Below are 27,491 nucleotides of genomic sequence, written 5' to 3' on the forward strand. Positions count from 1 at the left end.
CATTTCTCTCCAAAAAAAAAGGGGGACCAGCATATACACAGCTTTAAAAGTCACCATCATCAGAATGAAAACCCCACATGTGATGCAGTTGGCTCACTGACCGTAACATTTGCATTTTGGGGACAGTGTGATTCATACTCGTACCTGTTGCCGCCTAAGGAATCCTGGAGCAGGCGAGTAAGTTTGGAGTCCCGGTAAGGCACGTGCGTTGATCTTTTGCTTCTGTCTCCTAAGGCACTGATGACATTCCCTAATGCCAACTGTATATTATGGAGAAAAGAAGACAAAAGAGTGTCAAGCACTGCAGATTAACTATTAAAATCCATTCCTGTCTGCATTTAAAGATATTATCTACATAAACAACAAGATGATCATCGAATTAAAATCAATACAGTAACTAGACTACAGCAGCTGCATCTGGTCAGGGTTGTTAAATGACCGTCCTCACCAGTCCACAGTTGATGGAGATGCCCTCCTTGGCCCTGTCCCCTGTGGCCCCTGTTCTCTTCAGTCGCTCTGAGCCTGCCAGGTCCACAAAGTGGAACTTGGCTGTCAGTGTCTCAAACTCCTCCATGTCAGGTGAGCCACTGGCCAGTCGGTTGTCGGTCTCATTATCCTGACAAAAATAACACTTCTTTGACACTGCTTCATTAACAGAGCCTTAAGAAGCACTTTCTCACTTTCAACAAACTGCTTGAGATGCTGCCACCTCACTGTCGTCTTCATCACATGACAAGTACAAAACTTCCTGAAACTATTACTTACTTATGGCGAACTGTGACAATTACAGCCAGGACTTCAGTTCAGGCCATTGAGGTCAGAATTCGAGGAAAAATACAAATCTGTGATAATGCTAATGTGTGATAGCGTCCCTATGGGGTTCTAGTGTGTTAGTGTTAGCAGTGGTTCACATGAACATTCACATGAACTTTATCAGCATCTATCTGGCATAGAGCTGCTGCTGTTTTCCATTTGCAAAAACTGTTTGAAATGCATTGATCAGGCCACCATATTGTATTTACAGTAAGGGAAGTATCTATAACTTCCAGAAGGCCGAGAGTGACATTTCTTCCTCATGAAATTGGTCCCACCCATTAGAAATCAAAAGATGACTGGTTGATTCCGTCAGTTTATATGTTTGTGGTCAATCTGACACATTGTTCCTTCAGATTGTTGTTCTCCCGATAATTGTAATCAACTGGAACACTAGCTTGGTCGCATCTATCTGGACATCACAGAGAAAAAATCCTGACTGACTCTTTTTCCTGAATGGGTATTTCAAGAATTTAACCCTTTTGTTTCCAACCAAACCTTATCAATGAAATATGAATATTACTAAAATACTTTCAGAGCTTAAATGTAATGACAACAAGGATTATAATAAATAAAAAGGAACTAAAAATTGCAAGCATAATTTTTTTTAGGTTTCACAGAAACCATTAGGCCTTCTCTGAAGGCCCTGAATGTTCCCCACTGTTATATATATCTTTTCTAGAAGAAAATGAGCAAAGTACAGGCACAGTATTTAGGGAAATATCAATGAAAGCAATACTGAAACCCTGCAAATGGTAGGAGCATGACTGTTAGACTTGGTGCTTACGTTGTCTGAGGGCACACACACGCGCACTTGGCACAAGTGGATGGTGAAGATGGCGTGGGAGCGAGAGCTCTGCACGTTCATCTGAGTGCTGGCTGTGGTGCGTGAGAGAGCACCCAGCTTCAAACACTGCATCATCTACAAATTACACAAAAAGAAGGTAATGAGATGAAACCAAGTAAACTCATGTTGTGCAGGTTTGTACCCCCCACCACAATATACCTATTCACACATTTAGTAGCTGAGATGTAAGAAGTCATTTAGAGTGTTTTTACGTGAAATGCTCCATTCCAGAGAAACTTACAGAGTTGATTTTCTTTGCAGTGAGGGTGATAGGAACCAGAGGTCGCAATTTCGACAACACAAATATAACCATTTTATACATACACGTGTCTTCTAAGTTTTTATATGTCATATTAATAGTGATATGCATTTACTTCTCCACCATAAACACATTTTTAAAAAAAATAGGCCAAAAACTTCTGGTAAAAAATTTCTGAGGCATTTGTATTTGTAAATGTTTCATGTAATACCTTTCTGTGACGTAAATTTTAGAGCACCACCGTGAACAATTCTGACTCTAGTAAGTTTCTCTAGAACAGAGTATTTCACATCACACCACTCTGAATGAATTTGTTTACATTTAATTATGCAGAAATTTTGAAAAGTTGGTAAATTCCCCTTTAAGAATCATAATTTACCACTTTTGAAGTTTTACATCCTATCATACACACTCACTTCAGCCTCTGAAGAGACGGAGCGGTTGGTCACTCCCACAGTATAAATGCCCCCACTGGCGTCCTCATGGATCTTAATGTGGGACTTCTGCTTTCGGGCCTCCAGATCGCGTGTAGAGTCAAAGAGATCCAGAACCTCCTCATTGTACAACTACAGTCACATCACATCACCCACACACAAGCAAACACACACAAATGGAAGCATGAGAAAAAACAGAAGAGCACACCACATTATTCCTTATTACTTAAACTTTAACTTTAGGGGGGGACAGCAAAACCAAGTAATCTGGGATACAGTCAAAGTTCATGCAAGGTTCAAAATTCTCGCAGGATTAAGCCTCATTTTGCTGATATGTGTGACACCTGTTTGATTATGGACGATAGGGTTAAAGTTCAGCCAGATGGACCCTGGCTGTAGCCTTCTCTCTCCACCTATTCTAAACAGCTGAACTTGGCACTTGGCGGGAGTTAATTTGGGAGCATGTACAGGCAGAGAAGAGAAGGAGAGAGAGCGGGAGCAGTAAACAACCCTCATCTTCAATAAATGGCTCCTGAAATAGCCTGGTCCCTGGACAACAATCAGAGCGTCACCATGGGAACGGCAAGTCCAGCACAGTGCGCACACACTTGGGCGCGAACAGAGCCTACTGTGTGCCAGGATGCCATGGCGACGCTCAGGACTGCGCAGTCAGCCTCAGCTCCTGCACTACAAGTTCATGTAGGAGACAACCAGAAGTCTGTTAAGCAGACCACAGTAATATCTGTATAACAGTCATACAGACGATACATGTACCAATGTGACCTGAGAGATCAGTATCAGTGCCGTTTAAGGTATTTGAACATTTGCATATTTGAGTTTGGTAACTTAAATTCAGCATTCAAGTCTAAAGCCTGAAAATAATGACACTGTCTTCTTAGCAAAAACAAACAAAAAAGCTAGAAAATATAGGAAACAAATGACATTTAAATAACAATTCTAATACTGGCCAGAAAACTGCAACTAGATATTTTCCTCAAATTGTTCTGCCCTTTTAATGCAATTATTTACATAGCAATTCATGGTAAGCCAAAATTCATGATTGTGACAGGCCTAATTCTGATTCACTGTTAAATGTATTTCACCCCTTTATGCTCTATATGCACCCCTGTTGTAGAGGTGACAAACAAAAAAAATACTTTAGTCACATTCACAAGTTAACACGTGGTTTAAATGCACAGCGTGGAATCGTTTTAAGACGGAAAATTGTAATGCAAAGCCAGTGTTTTAGCTGTGGTTAAGCTACTTGACACATCCTAGACAAACTTGAAACACAAAAGCAGCATATTCAAGATACCATAAAACAGTCACTAAAAAGAATCAGTTCAGACTAAGCACATACCAAAAAGAAATGATTTTACTGCAACATTTTAAAGTAACTGGCAGCCTTTTAATGTACTTCAAATGTGAACTGTGCAGCTGCATCATCTATGAAACTTCAAAAATCGGATTGGCTCATGCAGCATCAGCAAATATTCAATGTTAAAGGACCGGGATCTGAAAATATGATCAGGACAGTTCTATTGTAGGCACAAAAAGTCACTGCTAATTGAATTGAACTTTGTGTATTTACCTCCAGGAACTGTGCGCTAATCTTGAACTCTGGGACTGGTCGGCCCTGTTCGGTCGCAGCCTGCTGTCTCTGCTCAATACCTTTGAAGAGGTGACTGACCGCCCGCGGGATGATGCCCAGCTCATCGTCTGGTATGCTCACGTCAAAGCCTGTGCCCATTGTGTATGTTTTTCCCGAACCCGTCTGAAACACACAAACAGAGCAGCTTTTGCTTACAGTGATATACTGCTAAACAACCTAATTTAGATGATGTTCTACTCAGCCCAAATTTAGACAATCAGTCAAGACATTCAAAGTTTGCTTGTTTAGATTTGCATTGGAACTAAGAGGCTTATATAGCTTAGACATAAAGGTAACTTATAACCGCCAGTTAGCACTGTGAAATCAACAGGCCTAAATCATCACACACTTGCCTCAAGTCATGATCTCAAACAGACTTGCTTATGTGGTTTCTGACCCTGTATGATCTATTGATATCTATAAACAAGCACAAATATATGCATGGTGAAAAACAGCAGAAGCAGCCATCTTCAAGCCTGAATTTTCCATACTTTTATCCTTTTTTGAGGGAAGTATGGCCATGATTTAGACAAGCAATTTGCATGACTCGTGGTCATAATTACTTGTTAGTTACATTAGCCTCATATCTCCAGTGCAAACCTAAAGAAGTAAACTTCACACATTAAACATGGTTTATCAAATAATTTTGATAAAATTATTTTGGGGTAGGAGAAAATTGTAAAAACTATCACTTTAATGAGCTGATTACTGAAAATCTAAGTGCCCTTCCCAGGATGTTGTTTCAAGGATGCAGATTAGGTTTCATCCAACTCATTTTTTATGTGAAACAAGAGAACGTTCTAACAAAGGTGATTTTGGAATCAAAACTGATGCAAGACACTTCACCAGAAACCATCAATACAGTTTAAGAGCTCATTACGGCTGTGTGTGCGCGTGTGTATGTGTGGTGGGAATGCCAGCAATCTGCTGATCCGGTTGACTGGTCAGAGGGGCTGTGGATAAAGCTGGGATTAACATCGGAATATGGGGGGAGTGGGGGCAGTGTCTGAAGGTAAAACAGGGACAGCTAAAGGATGTAGGTCACAGGCAGTAGCATAAAGTGATAATGGAGAGAGTGTGAAATATTCATGTGTATCATTTAGGCTGCAAGCTGAATGCAGCTGCTAAAGGTCCTCCTTCCTCTTTAAAACAGAGAACGAGAGCAGATCTGATAAAAGCCCCTCTAAAGGAGAGACTCAAGAGGTTTGGTCGTCATGGCAACCAACCAACAAGAGCTGCAGGAGAGGGAGGGAAGAGGGAAGTGAAAATCCAAACTTGCATATCATTTAAATATTCCACCACTGGAATTGAGTGTGTGTACGCACATGTGTGAGGAGGGGAGAGAGAAAGAAAGAGAAAGAGAGAGAAAGAGAGAGAGAGAGAGAGAGAGAGAGAGAAAGAGAGAGAGAGAGAGAGAGAGGGTGAGAGAGAGGGTGAGTGATGAAAAGAAAGGGGAAAAAAAAACAGACAGAGTGGCAGACAGAAGAGAAGAGAGCTGTCTGCATTTCCAGTGAGGATTAAATGTTAGATGTGCAGACTGTAAGGATCTGAGTCATTTCTACCCTGGAAACACGACAAACTAGATGTCAAAGAGTTGATAAAGCTGATACAGCAACAATCTCAGGCTTACAGACTTAAGAAAGTAGTTCTGGATGAAACTCTAAGAGCAGCTTTCTTGGATATAGATTAAGCGTAGTCTTGGACTAAATTGTAACTTCAATGATGATTCCCCAGCATTTTTAATATAGGCACAAGATTAATTTAAATCTGTGAAACCTCAGATGTTAAAGCATGTAAAGATTCCTTCTTGCTAGGGGTGCATGATAAGAATCAGTCAAAATCAGAATAGGGTGTCTTTTTTTTTTGCTCAAAACATGCAAGTAGCAATTGGTCAGTTTATTATTTTGATCTGTGCCACACTTTTATGAAAGTAAATAATGTGTGCTGTATTTGAATGCTACTGCTACACATGTACCAAATTGTTGTAGCATAATTTGCATAACTCAATGTGCTAAACAGTTTGTTCCCTCTTACTTATAATGTTTTATTTTATTTAATTTCACATCATTTAAATAGGCAACCTAAAGTTAATCCTGATAGAATATAGTAAGTATTTTTTTTTAACCTAATTTTTACAACATATTTTAATATTACTGGGCATGTACACTATGTTGACACATACATGTCTTAACAGTCAGGATTCCCTTTAAGAATTTAAAATGCCTTTTTAGCCCATTAAAGAGCAAATAATGATAAACTTATACTGTAAGTTTGTCCACTGGTACTAGTGAGCTTCTTATTTACACATAGAACCTCAAGTATTAAAAAAAATAATAATAATAAATGGCCATCGGCTAATTTGGGTGTAATAAAATCAGAGTTGGAATTGGCCATACAAATTCAGGATTGATGCATCTCTACTTCTTTCATCTACATTTATGGAATTGATAGATGCTCTTACCCAGAGCAGCTTACAATCATGTTACAGAGGTAGGCGAACGTAGCATTAGGAGTCTCACTTACTCTTACTGGTATATAGCATGGTATTATTGCCCAGGCAGAGAATCTAACCCCAGCCTGCTGCTGCCTACAGATAACTGGCAGGTTCACATAAAAAACCGGACTGTCTGCTCTAGCATGCAGCAGAACAGTGAGTCAGTAAACAGACACACACAGACACACACCTGTCCATAGGCAAAGATAGTGGCATTATAGCCCTCAAAACAGCCTTCTATTAGCTTCTCTGTGCAGTTAGAGTAGATGGCGTCTTGTTGGGACTCCATGTCGAACACATAGTCGAATGTGAAGGCCTTGTCCTTTCCCAGTATCACCTGGGGCTCTCCAGGGGTCACAAACGTACAGATGTGACATCCCTCTATCTTCTCCCGTGCCAGCTGAGGACGGATCCTGACACAGAGAGTGAGAGAGAGAGAGAGAGAGAGAGAGAGAGAGAGAGAGAGAGAGAGAGAGAGAGAGGAGAAGAGAGATTGCACTGATTAATTTTAACATGAAGTATTCTTTCGCATGTAAATATGAAAAGCTAGAATTTCCCGTTGAAGATAAGAGGTGGCAAAAAGGCAGAGACTGTGGAAATTGCTTACCATTAAAGTCTGCTAAAATTAACCGTCTAATTATCAGATCTGTTCGTGATAATGAAGTGTCTGGTAAACACCTCCTCTCACACCTTCCAAACCTCAATGCATGTAACTTTATTTTCATGACCGATCATATTTAATAACAGCACACTGACAAATTATAGGTCCAAAAAAGATGGTTCTGCAAGGGTTCTTTAGTAGAGACAAGAGTTCTACATAGAACCATGAACAGCCAAAGAACCATATGTATGCTTAATTTTTCTCTGCATGGTGAAACGGTTCTTCAGATTGATGGAGAATGTGTTGTATATGTTTTTTAGAGAACCTTTTTGAAAATGGTTCTATATAGCACCAAAAAGTGTTCTTCTATTATTACAACCTGGACACTGTACAATTAGGGATGTCTCGATACCTCTTCTTCATGTCCGATACCGCAACTTTGAACATCCGCCAATATCGATACCAATACGTGTTTTTCCCTCTCTTAAAGAACTAAGCAGTAAATAATACACATGTCTGGATGCACTTTGCCTAACCTAGCCATCTAAATAACATCATGCTCAAACTGTGAAACAAATGAACAAATACTTCCTCTAATGAACAAATACAAAGCCGACAACATGACTCAGTTATGCAATGATGCTGCTTTTCTTTATTTAAACTTTTTCACACAAATAACTGATTTATCAGCACAATTCAAATATTCAAAATGTAAATGGTGCCAAAGTTTCAACACTCAGTATAGCCTACACCTCAATGCCATAGCAAAAAACAAGTTGCAATGTGGACCATAATTATAACTAAACATAAAAATAATAGCTTTCCCAGTATAAAATGTACAGTTGAACACAGTACAGCAGACTAGGCATCTTAAGGCACACAGCTAGGCTATTACAACTGATGAATTTAGCTGCATTACTAACATCACACAGCTGACACGATGACCGCGCTGCTGACAGGTCTCACTCACGCTCAAGCTACTGTTGCTGCGCCTCTGTTTTGTGACTAGGACTGTCAAAATTGGCCAAAAATAACAAACACATAGGTTCAAACCATTCGAACATCTATTTTTGCATATTATGTCCAGAACACAGCAAACCAATACAACAAGAGCGCTGCATCTTTTTAAAGAGTGTAAGTGAACTGCAGTTGGCCAAAACGAGGTCAGTTCTTTCAAGCTGTGACTGTTCTCACTGACAGCCTTTACAGTGGACAGACTTTTAGAGGAGCTTTCATTCTGGACAACAGCTCATGCTGTATCCTTGCCAAATCCTTGGCTTAGACTGGCAGCACTGTGTGTGTGTGTGTGTGTGTGTGTGTGTGTGTGTGTGTGTGTGTGTGCACGTGTGCACGTCTTAGATACACACATAGTAAGCATGGAGCTTACTGGAGTCATTCATCCAACCTCTCGGAGAAATTAGAAAATAATGTATGAAGTATTTTTTTTCTAATCATATTTTAATACATGCTGCTTTTGCTAACCACTTTCACTATTGCGTAAACAACTAAACAAAGACAGAACAGTTGTTTTGGCTCTGTACTCCAGTACACTGGATTTGAACTGAAGTTTTGGGTCCTTTTGATGTGTGTAGGCTTTTTTTATTGTTTATTTATATTTATTTCTGGGCACAATAAGTTGGGAATCACTTACATAAGCCATGATACTATTAGGATTTCTGATTGCCTAACCATGTAATCCACTACACCATCTAACTGCTCATAAAACTGACCTCATTGACAAAAGCTTTGGTCTATCCATAAAAAAGTATCTTGCAGATTAAAAGAGATACGCATTTATTGTTTTTGTCCCACTCTGGTGCACAACACATGCTGCATTATGTTTTGCAAGTTTTTAAACTGAAAGTTTAATGTGAGACAAAGAAAGAAACAGAAGGCCATCCTGGCTGCCGGTCCAGGCCAGCTGTGTGGGGCACCTGACAGTGGGCTTTGGTGCTGCCTGTGTGCGTATAACAGCTCTTTTGTGCAGGCTGAGCTACAGAAGACAATACACTGAGGGCAGCACAGAGCCTGTATTGTGTTTGTGTGTGATACTGGATCTGGACACTGGGGCAACCATGCACTGGACACTGGCATAAGAAGACGGTGAGAGAGAGGGATGGAAGGAGAGATGTACAGTGGGATAGGTAGTAAATGATGAGTGGATGAGTTCTCTGAAGTGAGGGAGGTGAAACAGCATGTCTAAAGCCTGGTGATTTGCTATGGTTTCAGATTCACTAGCAAGGATCAGCTGTGTATCTCTTTTACACAACCTTACAGCTACCTCTTCAATTTTCCTATTCTTAACTCTCAAATAAATCAGACATTGTGAATGCGAAGTTATGGAAAACAGGTCTACATAATGAAGACGTTGATGTGATGAAGACATCAGCTCATTTTTTAGGCTTCATGGTAAATTTGCTAGAACAAGATTAAACTTGATTATCAGTTAAAGAGCTTAAACTGATTAGTTTTGGGTCCGTTTGATGTTTGATGTGTTCATTTGTGTTCAACTGTCTGCAAAATGTGGAATTAGGAATGCACTGATTCTGGGCTGACACCAATATCGAGTATTTTTCAAATTTCTCTCGATGCCGATTCCAATATACACATTTATAAAACTTAGAAATTGGGACTTATAGATTATAGATACAAATCCCTTCTCTAAGTGCGCAAATGAATTGAGGGATTCAGGTGAGCTAACGGTGATAAATCATTTCAGTCAAGATGACTTAGACATTGCTCTTGACTTTCACCTTGATGAATTAACTTATTTTAAAATATAACACAAGGCATATCACGATTGCGATGTTTAGTAATATAATTGTACCATGGTATTTTGCCTATATTAACACAAGCTTCTTTGGATCTTGATATGTAAATGGAACAAAAATAGCCAAGAATGAAACCTGCTCACATGAACAGTGTGCAGGACTCTTTTAACCCAGTATGCATCTGCAGGCAGGTCTCTACCTGTCTCTACTTTCTGCAGCTCTGCAGGAGCTGAGCATAAATTACTAAAACCTGCTTCACTTCAGGTAGAGCCAGGCAAAAGGAGGATACTTCTGATGATCGAGATTCAGTCTCTTTTACCCAAACCCAGCTTTAATCATTTCCAGGAAAACACAAGAACTGGTGTCAGACAAGTAACATAGAGCAAATTCCAGCCACTAACTTAATGTGATGGTTCAGTAAAAAAAAATCTAACTGACATAATGTTCCCATTACCACAAATTCTTCCAACACTCAAGACATGTTTGTTATTCAAAGTTTGCTACTTTGTTTTTGCCTTGGAGCTACAAGGCTAATGTAGCTTACAAGTAATGAAAACAAATGCAAACTGCATGCCTAAATCATCACACATGTGCCTTAAATTGCATCAAGTTGTTAAATAATCTCAAATAGACTTGCTTATGACACGGTATGACAAGCTGTTGTCCATAAAAATGTGCAAAATTCTAGGCAAAATTCAGGTTTCAAGCTGGCTGTTAATACTGTTTCTCATATACTTTTGACATTTTTTTATAATTAACAGTGGTTTACAGCATCAGAATTCAGCTTGGTACAGTGTGAGGCATGTATGTTGAATAATACACACAGTTTGAATACTAATTGGTGAGTACAAGCTTCCTTAACTTACTAGCTTAACTAGTCCGTAGCTCCAGTGAGAAGCTAAAGAGGCATTTGGGATAAAGGAAAATTTAAATGTTTTGCCAAACTATTGTTTTCAGCTTGGCTGAGAAATGCACACAAAAAATGCTAAAACAGCAGCAATCTGTCTGGCTTTTTGAACTACCCTTAAATGCTACATTCATGCTGTCAACTGAAGCGATTCCAACCAATGGCATGAAGTCTTCAGTTTGAATAAGGTGTAAAAGGGCCATATCAAAGAGAAAGCACTCATCCAAACTGCTGCATTATGCATTGTGTACTCTGAGAGTGAGCAGTGCATCACACACACTCTTTCATCTGTCTGCTCTCATTAGTCACAGTGAGAGTGGCAGCAGACGACTGACTTTCTTGTAGCAGGTATGTTTAAAAACTAGGCCAGTACTGGATCCACGCTTAAATCTGTATTCTTCACCTATGATTTTTGAACTTTGGATAAGTTACACACAGTACTGTGAAAAAGTCAGAGACCACCCTTCATTTATTTAATTTCCAGTGAGCCAACAGCCATTAAGTACAAGCTATTAATTTTTCAGGAGATATTTCTGAGGAGGTTCAAAATAAAACAATCCACTTGCATAAGAAGGGAGAAAGTTAAAAGAAAATAAGCAAAAAAAGACTTCAACATCACTGAATGCGTTATTTGAATATGTTATGTGTGGGATTACTGCTCGTGAGGAGCACAAAATGCGACCAAATCCTAAGACTGAACTTTTGGAGGTGTGGAAAAACATCCCTGCAGATTTCTTAGAAAAACTGAAAGCAAGTCTATTTGTGTTCATGTTCTCTTTATGGTGCAGCATACTAAACTACATTAGACTAACAGGATGTAGGTCAAGTCAATATTCAGCTGTCAGGCTCTTCTGTCAAATCTGTCTTTACTGTATTTAATGCAAGTTGAAGTAGAAGTTTACTTTATTTTGTTGTCTGAAAACTCTGTATCCTTTCAAAGGGCCAAAACTGCATATAGGACAATGTGTTCTCTCCAAGTGTCCTTTCACTGGCTACTAAATATCCAGTCTATTAGGATGGAATATGATGATAGTGAGAGTTTCTCATCGTGCTGACTGTGGTGGTCCACAGAAAACCGTTACAGCTAATCTTAAATGACAATACTGACTGCTTTACACAGGGAACCATCACATTTCTTTGAACCTACTCACAGACCAGGACATCTCTGAACACAGGCCCAACCAACATTTCAATTTTACCATATAATCACTGTCATGCCATCATAACTCCATTATTTTTAAACCGCCCTCGTGTGAACATTTAGTTAAAAGCCTATAAACGGTGAAAAAGCAACACATCTCAACTTTTTCACCTTCGTCTTGCTCTAATAATGAGCAGCTAAGAGCTGACCAGAGTTAATTATCTTCGCAGCGAAGGCTCGTTCTGCTCGTGATTCAATCACATGACCTTACTGAGTAGGATGTACGCATGTGGGTCATTCCGGGACACCAGTTCATTCACATTAATGACGGATTTGAATCACTTACCTAAACAAGTGTGAACCATCGTGTCAGAGAGATCAGATTTGAGCAATGAGGCTTGTAATGTGAACGTAGCCTATGTGTCTTAAATGGTTTGTTCACGATTCCTCTGTCCTCTTCCTCTTTTACTTTAAACTCTTCCAAGCATTATCATCTTTTCGGTGAATCGGTTCTTCTCATAAAATATCCAAAATGAAAGAGCATTTGGTTTTCTGTGCTTTAAGAGAGAGGTAATGGATCTAGTCCAGAATAATTAAAAATAACCCCAAGTGTACGTCGAATGACACCTGGGGGTACGTCAAAAAATTCAGAGATTTCATTTAATTTTATTTAATTTAACCAGCCATCTTCACAATAGCACAATTGTCCGACACTAACAGCTTCCAGCACATAGCAAACTCATGCTTTACTGCTCCGGTACTTTCTTTTTTTTTTATCATAAAAGGTCATATTACAGAAGAAAGTGTTTCACTCTGGCCACCTCTGAGGGTCGTGTATTCAGGAGAAACTAACGACAGCAGAGTTAATTCAGTTTATTGTGCACTGTTGTGTGTGTGTGTGTGAATGAAGTCAGTATCTTTTACTGACTGTCATTACCATATGATGCTTGTTAGGTGTGTACTTGAGTAAGATTTACTTTCACAGACACAGTTTAGATCACAGTTTTAGTGATTTACTCATTTGTCACTGCTGTGATCAGTTAGCATTTGCTTACACATTTGTAGCACTGTTAAAATATGAGCCGAGGACGTTAGCTTCTGCGGTATACAATCTGTGACCCATATTATACACATATATATGCACACACACGCACACACACACACACATGCACACACACATACTGTACCATAAAAATGTTTGGGAACCACTGCCTTATACTAAAGTTAAGAAGGTTTTTTCCTTCTCCAATAAAGTGACCATTTTGGTGGGTTCAAGTTTGAACATCGTTGGTCTAATTACATGTTTCGTTGATTTTCTAAAAGAAAATAAGTTACCACATTTTCTACAGCAGGGGTTCTTAACCTCCTCCATCCGCACCAGTATACACATTAGAGAAATTTCAGAAGAATCAATCAATCAATTAGTAAGTCTAGTCACTTACTGGATGACAGAATTCCTTATATAGCATTCAATCAGGAGCCTTCCTCAGTAACAATCTCACTCAATTCATAACTGTCATAAAGCCGCGACCCCACCGGACAGTTTCCTCACTGTTTTCTTTGTAGGGGTTGAGCAAAAGTCAGGCGAGTATGGGCACCATTCTTGCGACCCTCCTGGAACCACATCAGGACCCCCAAGGTGGTCGTGACCCCCAGGTTAAGAACCCCTAAACTGCAGAGAGCAAACTTAAATAGGTCATTTTTCAGCAAGTTTTAGTGCACAATTTCTATTTATTGGCTGAATTTAACATATTGGAAATTATAAAACATTAAATACAAAAGGTGCCTTAATTTCAGTCCCCCCCCCAAATATGTTAAATTCAGTAAATAAACAGTAAGTGTGCATTAAAATGTGTTAACATTATTTTCACTTAAAAAAAAAAACAACAAAATATGTAAATTGACCATGGTCACCCAAACTTTTGCACATGACTGCATGTAGTATGCCAAAAGCACATGGTAAGGACTATTATTATGTCTACAGAGCCCAGGGCCAGAAGTAGTCCACTGATGTACCCAGACACTTGCAGCTGCAGAGACTACGGTTTTACAGACCAAGAGAGATCTAAGCTACATTATGCGCTGCTATTGATGCAGTGCAATGAAGCAGGACAGCTTTTAATTTCACACTGCAGAAAAATGCACACACACACACACACACACACACACACACACATACATACACACATACATACACACACATACATACACACACACACACACACACACACACAGAGTCAGACCAAAGAGAGAGAAGCCCAGGCTTAACTGGGTGAAGACCAGTGGGTCACACAGGCCACCAAAGGCCCAATGCTGCCGACTCCACTTCAGAGTATATAGTCTCTGCCTAAATGCAGCATGGGATATATCGGGAGTAAACAGATACTGGGTCAACTCAAATGCACCACGGAATATACAAGAATAAATGGAGAGTGGGTCAGACTGAAAACAGCCTGGGAAGCACTGGAGAAGCTTCAAATAGACTCCTTGTTCACTATTCCCTTAGCGGGCAATTAAAGGTTTCCACTGTAAATGGTGGCTGAAGAGAGAGAGCACTTTAGAGGCAAATAAAATGACATTTGGAACACAAACTAAGAAGAGAAAAAAAGTCTGGATTTGAGGAACAGAATCAGGTAAAGCTGAAGTTAAAATGAGCACCTCTTTGAAGAATGTTGTGAGGTTTTGCATAAAGGGTTCTTTATTCAAAAAATAGACACGGTCTGAAGATTACAACAAGAGGGATCAGGAAGAAGATAAAAAATACACAAGAGCTGCTACAGATGTGAACTAGCTTAGATTCGAAAGCAACTGAGAAGCTGACTGGACCATTTTACTGAAAGAGCATCTACTGAAACCCAGTAAAACTAGCTTTTGTCAGAGAAATTCATGACAAAGATCACATTATTTTCAACAGAATGTGCCACGATGACTGCTTTCACATCACAGACTTCTGGAGTAAATAAATTTTGCGGGAGAAACTTTGTGTCAAAGTTCAACACTGGTTAATCCTGATGGTGCAAATTTGCCTTGTCCACCAATAACACACCTGCTTTAGCTACACTGACCTCTAAAAGGGCAGGACTTCACATAGCAGCACTTAAGATACAAAATGGAGGGTGCGCTAAATTTAACAGTGTATGACCCTTTATATATTTCTTCTTGACTGGCTACAAATAAAACACATAAAAAGAGGCAGCATGGTACACAGTCAGTAAGAGGGCAGGATGAGATGACATAACTATATTTACTTTTGTGCTTTACTACATATGGTAAATTAAAAACAACTATATAACTGCTAGACTAGCTGCTTGGCTAAACACTGCTGCACACTGCCACCAACCACACCAACTATATTTTTTTCCTTTAACTGTGTGTGCAGTATGGCTTCACACAAAGAGCCACTCTCTGGGTCAGCTTACAATAACAGCATGATCTTGGTTTATGTAGTGTTATTGTCAAGACCACTAGAGGTGAGTCTGAGTCAAGATCAAGACCTGGGCACAACAATTGCAAGTCAAGACGAAGACTTTGCAGTAGTCAAGTCCAAGTCGAGACCAAGGCCAGAAATGGTGAGAGTGAGACAAGACTGAGACCAGATTAACATCTTCTCAGTATATAAAAATAAGAAGCGGGGGGGGGGTCCGAAATGTATAGTTTGTTGTACATTCATTAAACATGACATATATCAGTAAATTATAAATAATGTTATATTTTATATTTTTTGTAAAATATAATGTTAAATAATATATAGCCTACGTATTATTATTATTATTATTATTATTATTATTATAGTCTTTGTTCTTTAATTCTTGAAAGAAAAAGATGGTAAGAATATTTTGGTCAATATATTTTCATTCAAGATTTTGCATTTTGGAACCAATGAACAGCAACACATAAATAATACCCAGTTAAGCCATCATGAAAAAGATCCATTAGATCCTCAACTGGCAGTGAAAAACTTTTATTTAAACATGTAAAGGACTATTTTGTTCTGATCGAAGGTTGATGATCTATAATAATAGAAAAAAAAGTTTTTAATTACCTCAGATGAAGGCACTGCACACAGCTGGTCTTAAGAATAATTCCCAAGTTCACTTTACCTCTCAAAAATACATTATCCTAAACATGGGCATTTGTACTTTTATTGACTACCATCCCACAACCCCTCAAAATGATCTCCCGCATTAAGTTCAGTATATCACTGTTAAAGGTATTCACTATAGTCTTGCAAGACTGTGCAACTGTTATTTTTATTTATACTGTTTTTGTCGAGTTAGCTAGCTTGATTTATGCAGGGACTCCTCCAGTCCAGCCTTTCTCAAGGCAATAGCAGCTGCAGTGTTCTAGTGTGACTGCAGTTTTACTTTTTATGTCTTATGTTCTTCTTGTCCTTCTTATACAGCCTCTGATGAGCACTGTACATTCCCTCAAAAGCTGCTCCAAGCAGGCCTCTGAATATGTAGCTTGATGACAACAGAAATGTTTTGGTAACACAGGTGACAGTGCACTAGCAATTCCTGCCTGAATGTCTTGACAGGTAAAAACAAGCCCTCCTGGAGGAGATGGAGCAAGAGCAGCCATGTCCACAGACAAAAATCAGTTACCTTCAAAAAACATGTGGAAGCAAAAAATCCATTATTTCACAAGAGAACATACCAATTATAAGCTAAAACTACTGTTATTAGATGGATCTTCCAGCAGTAGCAACTTGCTTGGAGCTAAGTAGCTGACAAATGGCATAATTGAACTGCCAAACACCCACCATGAAAAAACTAAATCACTCTAGAGGCCTAACTGTGGATAACCAGAGAGAGTACATCCTCAAATGGCATGTTAGTGTTAATCACACACTGTCAGAAAAGTTCTAAAAGGGTGGGACTGACACTGTTTTTCAGCCTTTCATCACTTTTGATTGTAAAAGTAACAAAATGGTGTAATTCTGCACTCCTGGTGGCATGCTAGGCCTTTACCATATGCCTCCCTGCTTCCTCATGTTATGGGGTTAGGAGGGTCATTTAGGGTTGTTTAGGGTCAGCATGTCTTTCAGGGTGCAGAATGCAGGAGGGGTAATGTGAGAGGGAGGTACGGTGTAAGTGGTGCTCACTGACAGACATTAAACACCTTCCAGCGTACCTACTCAAACATCCCATTCACTCAGTCAGTCACACACATGGAATCTTATATATGAGCAGAGTACTAAGTTAGAACTGAAAATAACTGAGTGAAAAATTGTCTATTGTAGAAAAATCAACTAAATAATTCGCTCTAAAAAATTGACTATGCATAATTCTGTTTCTTAGAGCAGCTGACAAGACAGAGAAAAAATGGCAAATAATTATTCATTTATAATAATAATTCATAACAACTCGATTCATAGTAAAATAGCTAAACTCACAATAGAAATGATCTAGATAATAAACTGATATTTGAGTACTGAAGAACATAGATTAAGCCTGGTCCTAGACAAGTGTTATAAAAGCATTCAAAACTTTATTTTCCAACACTTTACCTTCTCAAAGAACTTCTGAAGGAGAAACAAACCTGTGAAAACAGTATCTGCTTTCTTAACTACAGGTGTGCCTACCTCCTATAGCTGTCTAAACACTCTGTCGCTAAGCATGACATGTTGACAGTTGGCTCTCATGTCTGTGTAAACTCTGCTCAAACAGTTTGGGAAAATCACAATGGCCTCTGCAGAATAAGTCAGCTACCAGTGAAAAGAGCTAATCACTATGTATCACAAAAACTACTGACAACTTGATAAGAGATAAGATCTTACAGTGTTAACAGGAAGTCATCATAGTCAATCTGTGCTTGCCTATGAACAGGCGACAATGACTTACTGAAAAATAACATTATGTTTTGACTGCCTTGTCCATATTATGTTGCCCACTATGTTACAGCAGAACATGGGCTAGGGAACACAGTAATGTACAAAATTCAGAGCTCATACAAACATCAATGTGTTTATTTTAGGTTTAAAAAGAAGTTGCACTATTTTTTCAAAATGTCTGCATATTTCATTCACTGAGATGAAACAAAGTCTTTCAAAGTATTCTGATGTGAAAAAGTTAAATGTAGAGAAACATATCGATTTAGATTTCTTTACAGTCGTGGCTATAGGAACTAGGGGTCTCGTATTTTATATGTAATGTGCATACTGAAAAAACAACTGTAAATCTAAAAGATTACCATAAAACAATTTCCCACACATCAGGCAGTGTATTTGTGACTATTTCATATAATAGCCTTCTGTGAGGTAATTTTTAGAGGCATTAAAGTGGTACTCCACCAATTTTTTCCACATTCAGGGTGGTCTGTTGTGGAACGTGCCGTTCTAGAGAAACTTAGAGTCAGAATTGTTCAGAGTGGTGGTGACAGGAACCGGACATCTGAAGAGTTTAACGCCTCTGAAAGCTCCATCACAGGAAGTTATTACATGAAATGGTTATGAATACAATGCCTGATGCCTGCCATTGTTTTATGATAGTTTTGTGACAACATTTTGGCCTAAAACGTCTTATTAATCTATTTATTTGCATCTATTCATGGCACAGGGGTACATGCTGGACATTCTGAGGCAAAATAATCTCCAAAGAACACTTATTTTTTCTACCATCATTAACATTACGTATAAATACTCATGTAGGTTCACTGGTGGTTTTGAATAGTAAATAAAATGGCTATATTTGTGTTGTAGACATGGTGACCCCTGGTTCCTATCAACACCACTGTAAAGAAATCTGTAAGTTTCTTTAGAACGAACCATTTCACATCAAACCTCTCTGAATAACTTTGTTTACATCTCAATCACTGATTTATTCAGACATTTTGAAAAATTGGTGGAGTTCCCCTTTAAACTTGTCAGATGTCTGGTTACTATCATCACTGTTATGAACAATTCTCTAAAGACTCTAAAGTTTATCTAGAACAGAGCATTTTACATCAAACCACTCTGAAATACTTTGTTTACATCTTAACCTTTTAATTAAGCAGAAATTGTGAAACATTTTTGGAATTTCCGCTTTCATGACTTAAGCATGATTACCAATGACAACAGATCAAACAAAACCTTCAGCTTTGGAAACAAGCATTAAGCGCTGAGCCGACTGCATTCAATTTCAGTGTAATTTGTAAAACCTCACAGACCACTAAGAGCACAGACTAACCAATGAATCATAATATGTAAATGTTATATGCAATATGAAAGTGTAGTCTTGAACTAGAAAATATCATCACAATATGCTTTTCTGGGTATTTTGTGGAGTAGTTTAAAAAAATCACAACAACCGACCGCATGTTTCATTACAGAGGGAGTGTAAAAGAGCATAGTCCCATTTAACTGGATTGGTAGCATAATATGCAGAACATTAAACAGAAATCAATGTACTATTAGCTTTTGATAGCATTTTTTGGGGCCTTTTCCTGCTCCAATTTATCAAACCTCAATATTGTGTCTTTAGGTATCGTGATTATACTTAGACTGACCACTGCCTAAAGTACTCTTTATATCTACAATCACTGTCCATTTTATCAGCTCCACTTACCAAATAGGTGCACTCTGTAGTTCTACAATTGCAGACTGTAGTCCATCTGTTTCTCTGCATCCCCTTTCACCCAGTTATTCAATGGCCAGGACCCCCACAGGACCACCACAGAGCAGGTATTATCTGGGTGGTGGATCATTCTCAGCACTTCAGTGACACTGATGTGGTGGTGGCGAGTTAGTGTGTGTGCTGGTACGAGTGGATCAGACATAAAGCAGAGTGCTGTACGATAAGTGTAGCTGACAAAATGGACAATAAATGTAGATACAAGATAGGTGTACCTAATAAAGTGCTCAGTGAGTGTACACATTAATAATAATGACATATTAGCTTTGTTGGTGAAGGCTGTGGTTGTAACTCCAGGGCCTTATGGATGTATGGATCATTATGTCATCTGAGGATCATATGAACTGTTTCTGAGGGTGTGAGAGAGGGTGAAGAGTGTGCTTTAGGGGTGTGACGTGATCAGTGTTGTGATTGTGATGGTTAAACATGGGTGGGGAGTGAATGGTGACAGGCAGGTATGCTAGAGGTGTGTGGTGGCTGTGTGGGTGCAGTGTTAATTGTACTAGTTTCCATTAGGTGTAGCTAAACCAATTGTAGATACCACCTGTGTATTTATCAAAAACAACTGTGTACCCATAAGGCAAAACAATCCATTGTGTTCTAACAGTACGCATTAGAAATTAAACATGACACACAACTAAAAGTATTCAGGGTATTCAAATAGGACAAAATACAAAACGCTTCAGCAATAGAACAGAAGCCAGTTTGGGTGTGTCAAACACATGTAAGCCACTGTATAATTACTTTCAATCTGTTCTCCACAGAGAGCCTGCTCTTTAAAGCACATTACAACACACAATCACCCTCCATTCTGTGCCAAAACCAGGAATGCAACTCCACATGTGGTCAGATGAATCCACAGTTGCATAGTATTTACACTCTCTAGGATGCGATTGGAAAAAAAATAAAAAACAAAATGCTGACTCCACAGGGGGCGGGTTAGACAAGTTGAATTTTACCCTAGCCCTTCAGTGGTCAGAAGCTATTTTGGTGTGCCTTCGGTTTAAGTGCAGGCTTTGCAGAGGCTAGAGAAGAATGCACCAGAAAGTGCCGACCTGCTTCTGGACTTGGCCTTCGCCCTCAGTTAGAATGTAGTCATATAATTTAGCTGTAATTTACATTATTTGATTTAGGTTCAAGCAAACAATACTGAGCTTTTAAAAAGCAGTTGCACTTAAAAAAACAAACAAACAAAAAAATTCAAATACATGAGAAATGTCATACAGCCAAAGTCAACATAAATCGAGACTGATGATACACTATGTCCAGAAGTATCCAGACATTCTTCTAATGTAGGAAGTCAGCTACTTTAAGGTGCACCTATTGCTTACACAGATATTCAACTGCAGCACAGCTTGCATAATCTCCATAGAAAAGCACCGCCAGGAGAATGGGGTGCTCTGAAATAGACACAGATAAACCTAAGGTCATCATGCCCAATGTCCAAAACTGTCATTTAGATGGTTATTAAGCCCCCCAGCACTTGACTGTGGAGCAGTCCTACAATAGGCAGCAGTGTGGTAAACATTTAGCATGCAGATTGTCTTCTCTTTCCACTGAGCTGCACAATGTCATTTGGTAACTTATCACGATATTGACTTTTGCAGCAGTATATCAATATCGCAGAAGCATGCAATATGCAAACGAGCCCCCTTAACGAACAACTAAATGTTCTGTTATGGGCTTTGAGCATCCTGACTAATGTAAAGTTTCATTCATGTGATCCAGTAAATGGAAATAATTTTGGTCAAAAACACTCTAAGCCAATTTGAGGCATATATCATAAATGTAATTTGTAGCAATATAACTGCAATTAGAGATAGGTAATATAGCAAAGATATAATATTGTGATCCTTCAATAAATTTTCATGGTTCATTATTGTCACAATATTTATTTTTTGAGATTTTTTTTTCTGGTCAGTTGGAACAAAGAAAAAAAACAGTAGTGCTACATTTAAAAAAAAATACTGTCAAAAACTATTAATACAATGATTTTTACTCGATATTTGGCATTCTGTGTTGCACTAAATCCAGTTAAGTGAAACTAATTTTGCTCTCTTTATAATGAAACAGGCAGTCGGTCAGTGTTCTAAAAGTACTGACGATATACGTGATATGTTCAGAAAAGCATGTTGTATTGTATTGTGACATAATTTATCACAATAACGATACATATTGTCATATTGCCCAGCCCTAACTGCAGTATGGAATTTTGTCTGTGTAGCCCCAACATCCACTTATCAGTAAACAGATCTCTCAACACATCCTCAGGATCAATGTCCCTGTGACCCGTCCTGCTCTGGCTGTGATAGATAGAAGGTGACGACTCCATTCTGTGAGCAGGGCTGGCTTCTTTTATCACATCACATATTAGCGACAGACACTGCACAGCCAGAGCCCATTTGTGTCGGCTGCGAGACGCTGACTCACTGCCTGTCTCGGCCTATCGCTATGGAAAAAACTGCATGGTCATACACCTGTCCTTATATTCGCACAAAAGCACAAAAGGCACATAGACTTCTCCTATACCTCACAATGCCCTGCAGCAAAAGCTACAGCCTACATGGTACAACAGGTGTTGTTTCTAATGTTCATTATACCACACTGACGTCTGTAAATCACTCCCTCAATATCATCCACAGAAAATCACAAAACAAGCCATTTGGTTAACTAGCAATATTGATTCTGATATCTTAAATCTGATATCTATTCGCCAACAAAGAATACTGATTTGATAGCAATACTATGTTAAGGCACTCGTGTTTTTTCCTAGCAAAGTACATAAATATACAGATACAGTTGCAGCTAAGGTACCATTGAAGAGGTGGTCAAATTTCAACATCCTTTTTGGGACTGTTCAATTTTCTAAACTACACTGTTTTGTACAGTTTCAATGCTGCATTTTATATCAATCATAAAGTAACTTTTCATCACCATGAAATTATAGCTGGTGATTAATTGGCAGATAAATAATTGCAATTACTATTAAAGTGCAAAACTAAAGTAGCCAAATTTGTTCACTAGCTAGCTGTCAATACCAACTGACAACAGACACTGCTAGAGCTGAAAGATTAATCATTTCTATGTTGACATCACAATTTAAAAGAGCAATTTTCAAATCATAAGAGCTGCAATTTTTAAAATAGCCTGCAAGTTTTAAGTGGAATCTTAACCTGAAAACAGAGCTTGTGAACTGCTTGTAGACCAATCACTTGTGACCAAACACCCATATGATGCATACATGCCAAAAAGCACTAGGTTCAGCATTCAAGCACTCCTGACCGAATGAATGAATGAATGGATAAATAAGTACATGCTTGGACCTTAAATTCTAACAGATTAAATCACAGTCAAAATATTTGCCCAAAAAAATTACAATTAGATATTTCCCCAAATCGTTCTGCCCTAGACACAGTTCAAATCCAAATGCAATGCAAAAAATATTACTCACATTTATGTCTCAATTAAAGTGTTTTTTTCACTTTTCTTTGTGATTTCACACCAGAACCCAAAAAATGAAAAAGGTTTCTTGTGATGTAAACAAATGATTACAAAAGCTAACAACTGTGGAAAATAGTTGCAGTCAGCTAATCAAGGGGTTCAAGTGCAGTCAGGTGATTGTGTAGTAACTGTGACAAGCCTAACCATGACAAAGAATATGGATTCACTGTGTCTGACCAATATGTTACCCATTTAATAGGGTCAGTAGAAGAGGTGACAGCAATACAGTTAACACATAACACAGCACAAAGGATAGCAGTTTAGCAGTCTAAACAGAAGACAGCTGGATTACAGGATTACCGCTGGATTACTTTTTATGCTTTCTGTGTAGAGAGAAAGAGAGAGAGAGAGAGAGAGAGAGAGAGAGAAGCCCAGTGAGACCAGGTGCTGAATTAAGAGGAACATGCTGACAGTTTATAGGCAGTCAGGGTCAGCTCCAGCTCTGCCACGCAGCGACCCCTACAAAGAGTTTCCCTAACAAGTCCATTCCACACTATGAGCCCAATACCCAGAGTGCAGGAGGTTACTCAAAGAGGGATTAAGGACGTTACAGAGCGGATATGACTTTATTAGTATCATCGCAAATCAGTTGGTTATTACCTTTCACTGCTTGTTTTTTATTTCCAAGGAAGTTTAAGTAGGAAGAAAGCATTCTTAAAAAAAAAAGCATGGCTCATAATGACTCTTGCTAGTTTTAGCTGGGGAGGGTGAAGCAGAAATCTGTTTGACATGTAATGCATGCAAATTACAGTGTCCCTGTAAATGCAAGACAGCAGCAGGCTCAGGATTAGTTTATTTAAGTTAAGGCTCAGGATTTAAGTTCATGAACTGCTTTAAGAAGACACTTAGAAATGAGGCTATGCATGCTTGGCAAATGATGGATTTTGACCATCTGTTGATCAGTAAATAAGATGAAAATCGGCACATAATCATGGAACTTTAACTGACAATTAAGTGTCATGTAAATAACTGTAATTAAAAATTTAAACCAATTTTTGGTTAATTGTATGCAACTATTAAAAGAACAAGCATTTATTTGGCAAGATTGGCCAATTAGCTACTTTGATCCCTATCAATAACTAATGCTGTGTTCATGTGCTCCTTGTTAGGTTGTATATACTAGATAGTTGACTAGAAATCTAGGGCTTCGTTTAATTTGCGTGCTTGAAAAAAGATATGCCCACTAAGGATGGAGGTCTGGAGAACATATATTCTGCTTTTTTCTTTGTCATATTCAAAAGATCAGATCAAAGCCTACAATGTTTTTTTTTCAGTTTTACTGCAAAGTTTACTGTTTTTCATGGAGAGAAATGGTGAAATCATGCTATACATCAGATCTGAGCCCGGTTCACATCGGTACTTTGCGCTGTCCACTTATGACACACATTAATGACTGGCGTAAACAGGGCCTAAATGTGTTATGGCACCAAGTTAAGGTCAAATTAAACTTCTGTGTCGGTGTGATCTGCAAACACGGATCTTGTCCCGTCCTCAACATTACTGGACAGCCAATCAGTGAACAGCTGCACAGGTTCGTATCTGCATACCTATGCATAGCAATGCCCTCCTGTCCTGCATCTCAGTAAAGACAGATTTGCACACATCTTTGCAGAAGTACAAATCAGCCATTAAAACTTAATAGAACTTGATGTTTTTGTAAGATTCATGATGTGTCTCCATAGTTGCTTTTTCTGCTTCTTTTCTTACTTCTGTTCATTTGCCTCAACTTAACTGATAAAAAAGCACTCTATTCACATTCCACTTGTTGTGGCATAATACATAAGTGAAATTTAATGATTAAGATCAAGTAACAGCGATCATTCTAAATAATTGTGATCAGACAACAAACCTAATAACAGGCCTTGGTCAGGATAAATATTAGAAACAAAATTTGACTTAGAACATTCATCATTGAAGAGGAAAAAGCCTACTACCTGGAAGTTTTATGACCACTCTAGTTCTGATTCACTGTCAATAGACTATGGCTACTCTTGCTAGTGTTTCATGAGGCCCCATTTGCTGAAAAATCTATAAATCTGAAGTTCAAACGGGGATACTAACACTAATTACATATCATTTCAGCCATGTAGTGACCACTAGGGTTGGGCAATAAGGCAAAAATGTAACATTACAATATTTCAAGTTTACATGATACACAATATGTCATAATGTTTTTTTATGACATCTGGTATCACACATTTAAAAACACTATCAAAAACTGTGAAAGGAATCATTTATATTTACCATTTCACACACTGCACTACATTCTATTCAAAAGGACTAATTATGCTCTCGTTGTAGTCAAACATGCAGTTGCGAAGTGTTTTTAAGTATTGAAAATATCCTCGATATGCTCAGAAAAGCATACTGCAATGTAATGTATTACAACAACAATGAATATTGATATACTGCCCAGCCCTAGTGACCAGTACACTAAAGACAGAATGGCATCAACAAGGACCCAGACAAGCACAAGAGCATCACTTTCATTTTTTCCTGAATGAGGGATTATGTTCGGGTGATATCCCACTGCTATGGTTTGGTCAGGGCCAGCAGACACAGCAACTCACACATAGACTGAGAAGGGTGGGTAAACCACAAAACATGCTTGTTTTGTTCAGGCTGATTTTGGAAGCTTTGAGCAAATAAATGGCAGTTAAAACTCCCACCAGCTCATGAGGCTCTTGAGAAATGGGCTCTGGACAAACGGCAGGTCAATAAAGCTGCTCTTTCATCGACCAACCGTCTTTCAAACCGTCCATCCTCCTGCTCTGACTACGAGCTTTCATTTCAAAGCCGCCTCAGCCAGCTAGGACAAGCACTCACTCATGCTAAGGGAAAATCCCATGAGCTGCTTCAAACAAAGTTCACTCCCTGGATGTGCTGATACATCTGGCCAGGTGACAGGAGTAAGGATGTGCGATGATATCGGAATCAAATCTGTTTTGAAAATGAAACAATGCCATTCGCCATGCAAAGACATTTGAAGATGCATTTATTGTATCATGGAAGAACACAATGTTTAGGTGACTTTGGCATAATGCCTGTTTTACAATTTAGTGCACTTGTAACCCAATACTAATAAAGGTTACAGTCCTCTGTAATGTAAATCCAGGAAGATCCTTCAATTTCTACAGCTTCTAAATATGTGTATTAGCATCAGCGTTGGCACCAACATAAAAATGATAGTTATTAAGGCATCAGCCCACGATTCCCATATTGGTGCGGCCCTAGACAGGAGTGCACCGTTAGAACCTTAGAACCCACTATCTATCCACCTTCTGCAGGATGCATAATGCCTACATGCGTATGTACTCTGCTTGGACGTCCTGACAGCTAAACAGTGCACACCCTACCATACATACACTGCAAATACACACAACGCCAGAGTCTCAGCTGCGCAAATGACTCATGATGGCTGTGCAAATCAGAGTGAACAAAGCTCCAAAACTGTGGCAGCAGCAGAGCTTCCCGGCTCCAGTCCTTGCCACACCTGCATTGTACAGTTCCATCAGCTCCATGCTGTCCTGCTGTAACCCGCCTGATTCAGCTCAAGCAGAACTTGATCCTTAATGATGCGACAGAGGCGCAAAGAGAAGCCTGAACTGTACAATGCAGGTGTGGTAACATCAATGGAGGTGGGAATAAACGCAGGTCTTTATACAGGACATGCGCTGGCTATGAAAAGCAGCAGCAGGCCTTGATGAATACCGGGCGGCTCCGCGGTCACGGACTGATGTGGCTGCAGGCTGACACGCTGCAGGCAGGTACGACAGCCAACAACGCTAATACGAAGCAGTGAGTGGAAAACGAACAAGAGTTTGACTCCATACCTCAGCGCCACGCGGACTGAACTCTCGTCCTGCCCGCTCGTCATGACTGCCGTGTTTATTTATCGAACCATCCGCGAGGAGAAGCAGCGGCAGCAGCAGTCAGTTCACCTCCGCCTCCTCAGCCCCGCCATCATTAAGTAGCTACGACCTGAACGCCTGCCGGAGGAGGAACTCCGCTCGCTCTTCAGACATGTCGGGTGGATTTATGCACTGCGATACGACTCTCGAGAGCTCGCGAGCAGGACAGGAGAAGCGCAGCTCACGCGCCGCCGCCGCCGACGAACCGGGAGCCGCAATGCGTCACCAAGCCCCGCCCACCGAACCCCTACTGTAGCGACGGCTATCACGCTGACATCATAATACGCATACAAACCTGCGCAGCCACGGCAACGGCTCTGTGTCTACTGCGTAACATGTCACTCATGTGGAGCCTAATTCCTCCAATATGTGATGCAATAGACGATAAAATTGATTTTTATTCAGAAAAAAAAAAAAATGACATTACAATTATTCATACAAAACATTTTGAATACCCCAAATCTTTTTCTTCTTATTATTATTATCTGTGACAACTCTTATTTGTTCATAGTATTTATTTATTTGAGTTCTAAGTGTATTTATCTTGT

General features: G+C 39.2%; 1 protein-coding gene across 6 annotated transcripts in view; it reads right to left on the reverse strand.

Annotated features, from left to right (window-relative positions):
• Positions 1–27,128, reverse strand: part of kif21a (kinesin family member 21A) — a 56,325-nt gene extending 29,197 nt beyond the window's left edge. For all 6 annotated transcript variants that reach the window (XM_036575981.1, XM_036575985.1, XM_036575982.1 and 3 more), the window contains exons 1-7: positions 26,866–27,128; positions 6,689–6,911; positions 3,945–4,127; positions 2,336–2,485; positions 1,601–1,735; positions 449–616; positions 145–260 (exon numbers count right to left, since the gene is read on the reverse strand). In XM_036575981.1, coding sequence (XP_036431874.1) covers positions 145–260; positions 449–616; positions 1,601–1,735; positions 2,336–2,485; positions 3,945–4,127; positions 6,689–6,911; positions 26,866–26,909 — 1,019 coding nt within the window. In that variant the 5' untranslated portion in view covers positions 26,910–27,128. The remainder of the gene's footprint in view (positions 1–144; positions 261–448; positions 617–1,600; positions 1,736–2,335; positions 2,486–3,944; positions 4,128–6,688; positions 6,912–26,865) is intronic.
• Between the last annotated feature and the right edge of the window lie 363 nt (positions 27,129–27,491).

Source organism: Colossoma macropomum, unplaced genomic scaffold (assembly GCF_904425465.1).
Source record: "Colossoma macropomum unplaced genomic scaffold, Colossoma_macropomum, whole genome shotgun sequence".
In the NCBI taxonomy this organism is placed as follows: Eukaryota; Metazoa; Chordata; class Actinopteri; order Characiformes; family Serrasalmidae; genus Colossoma; species Colossoma macropomum.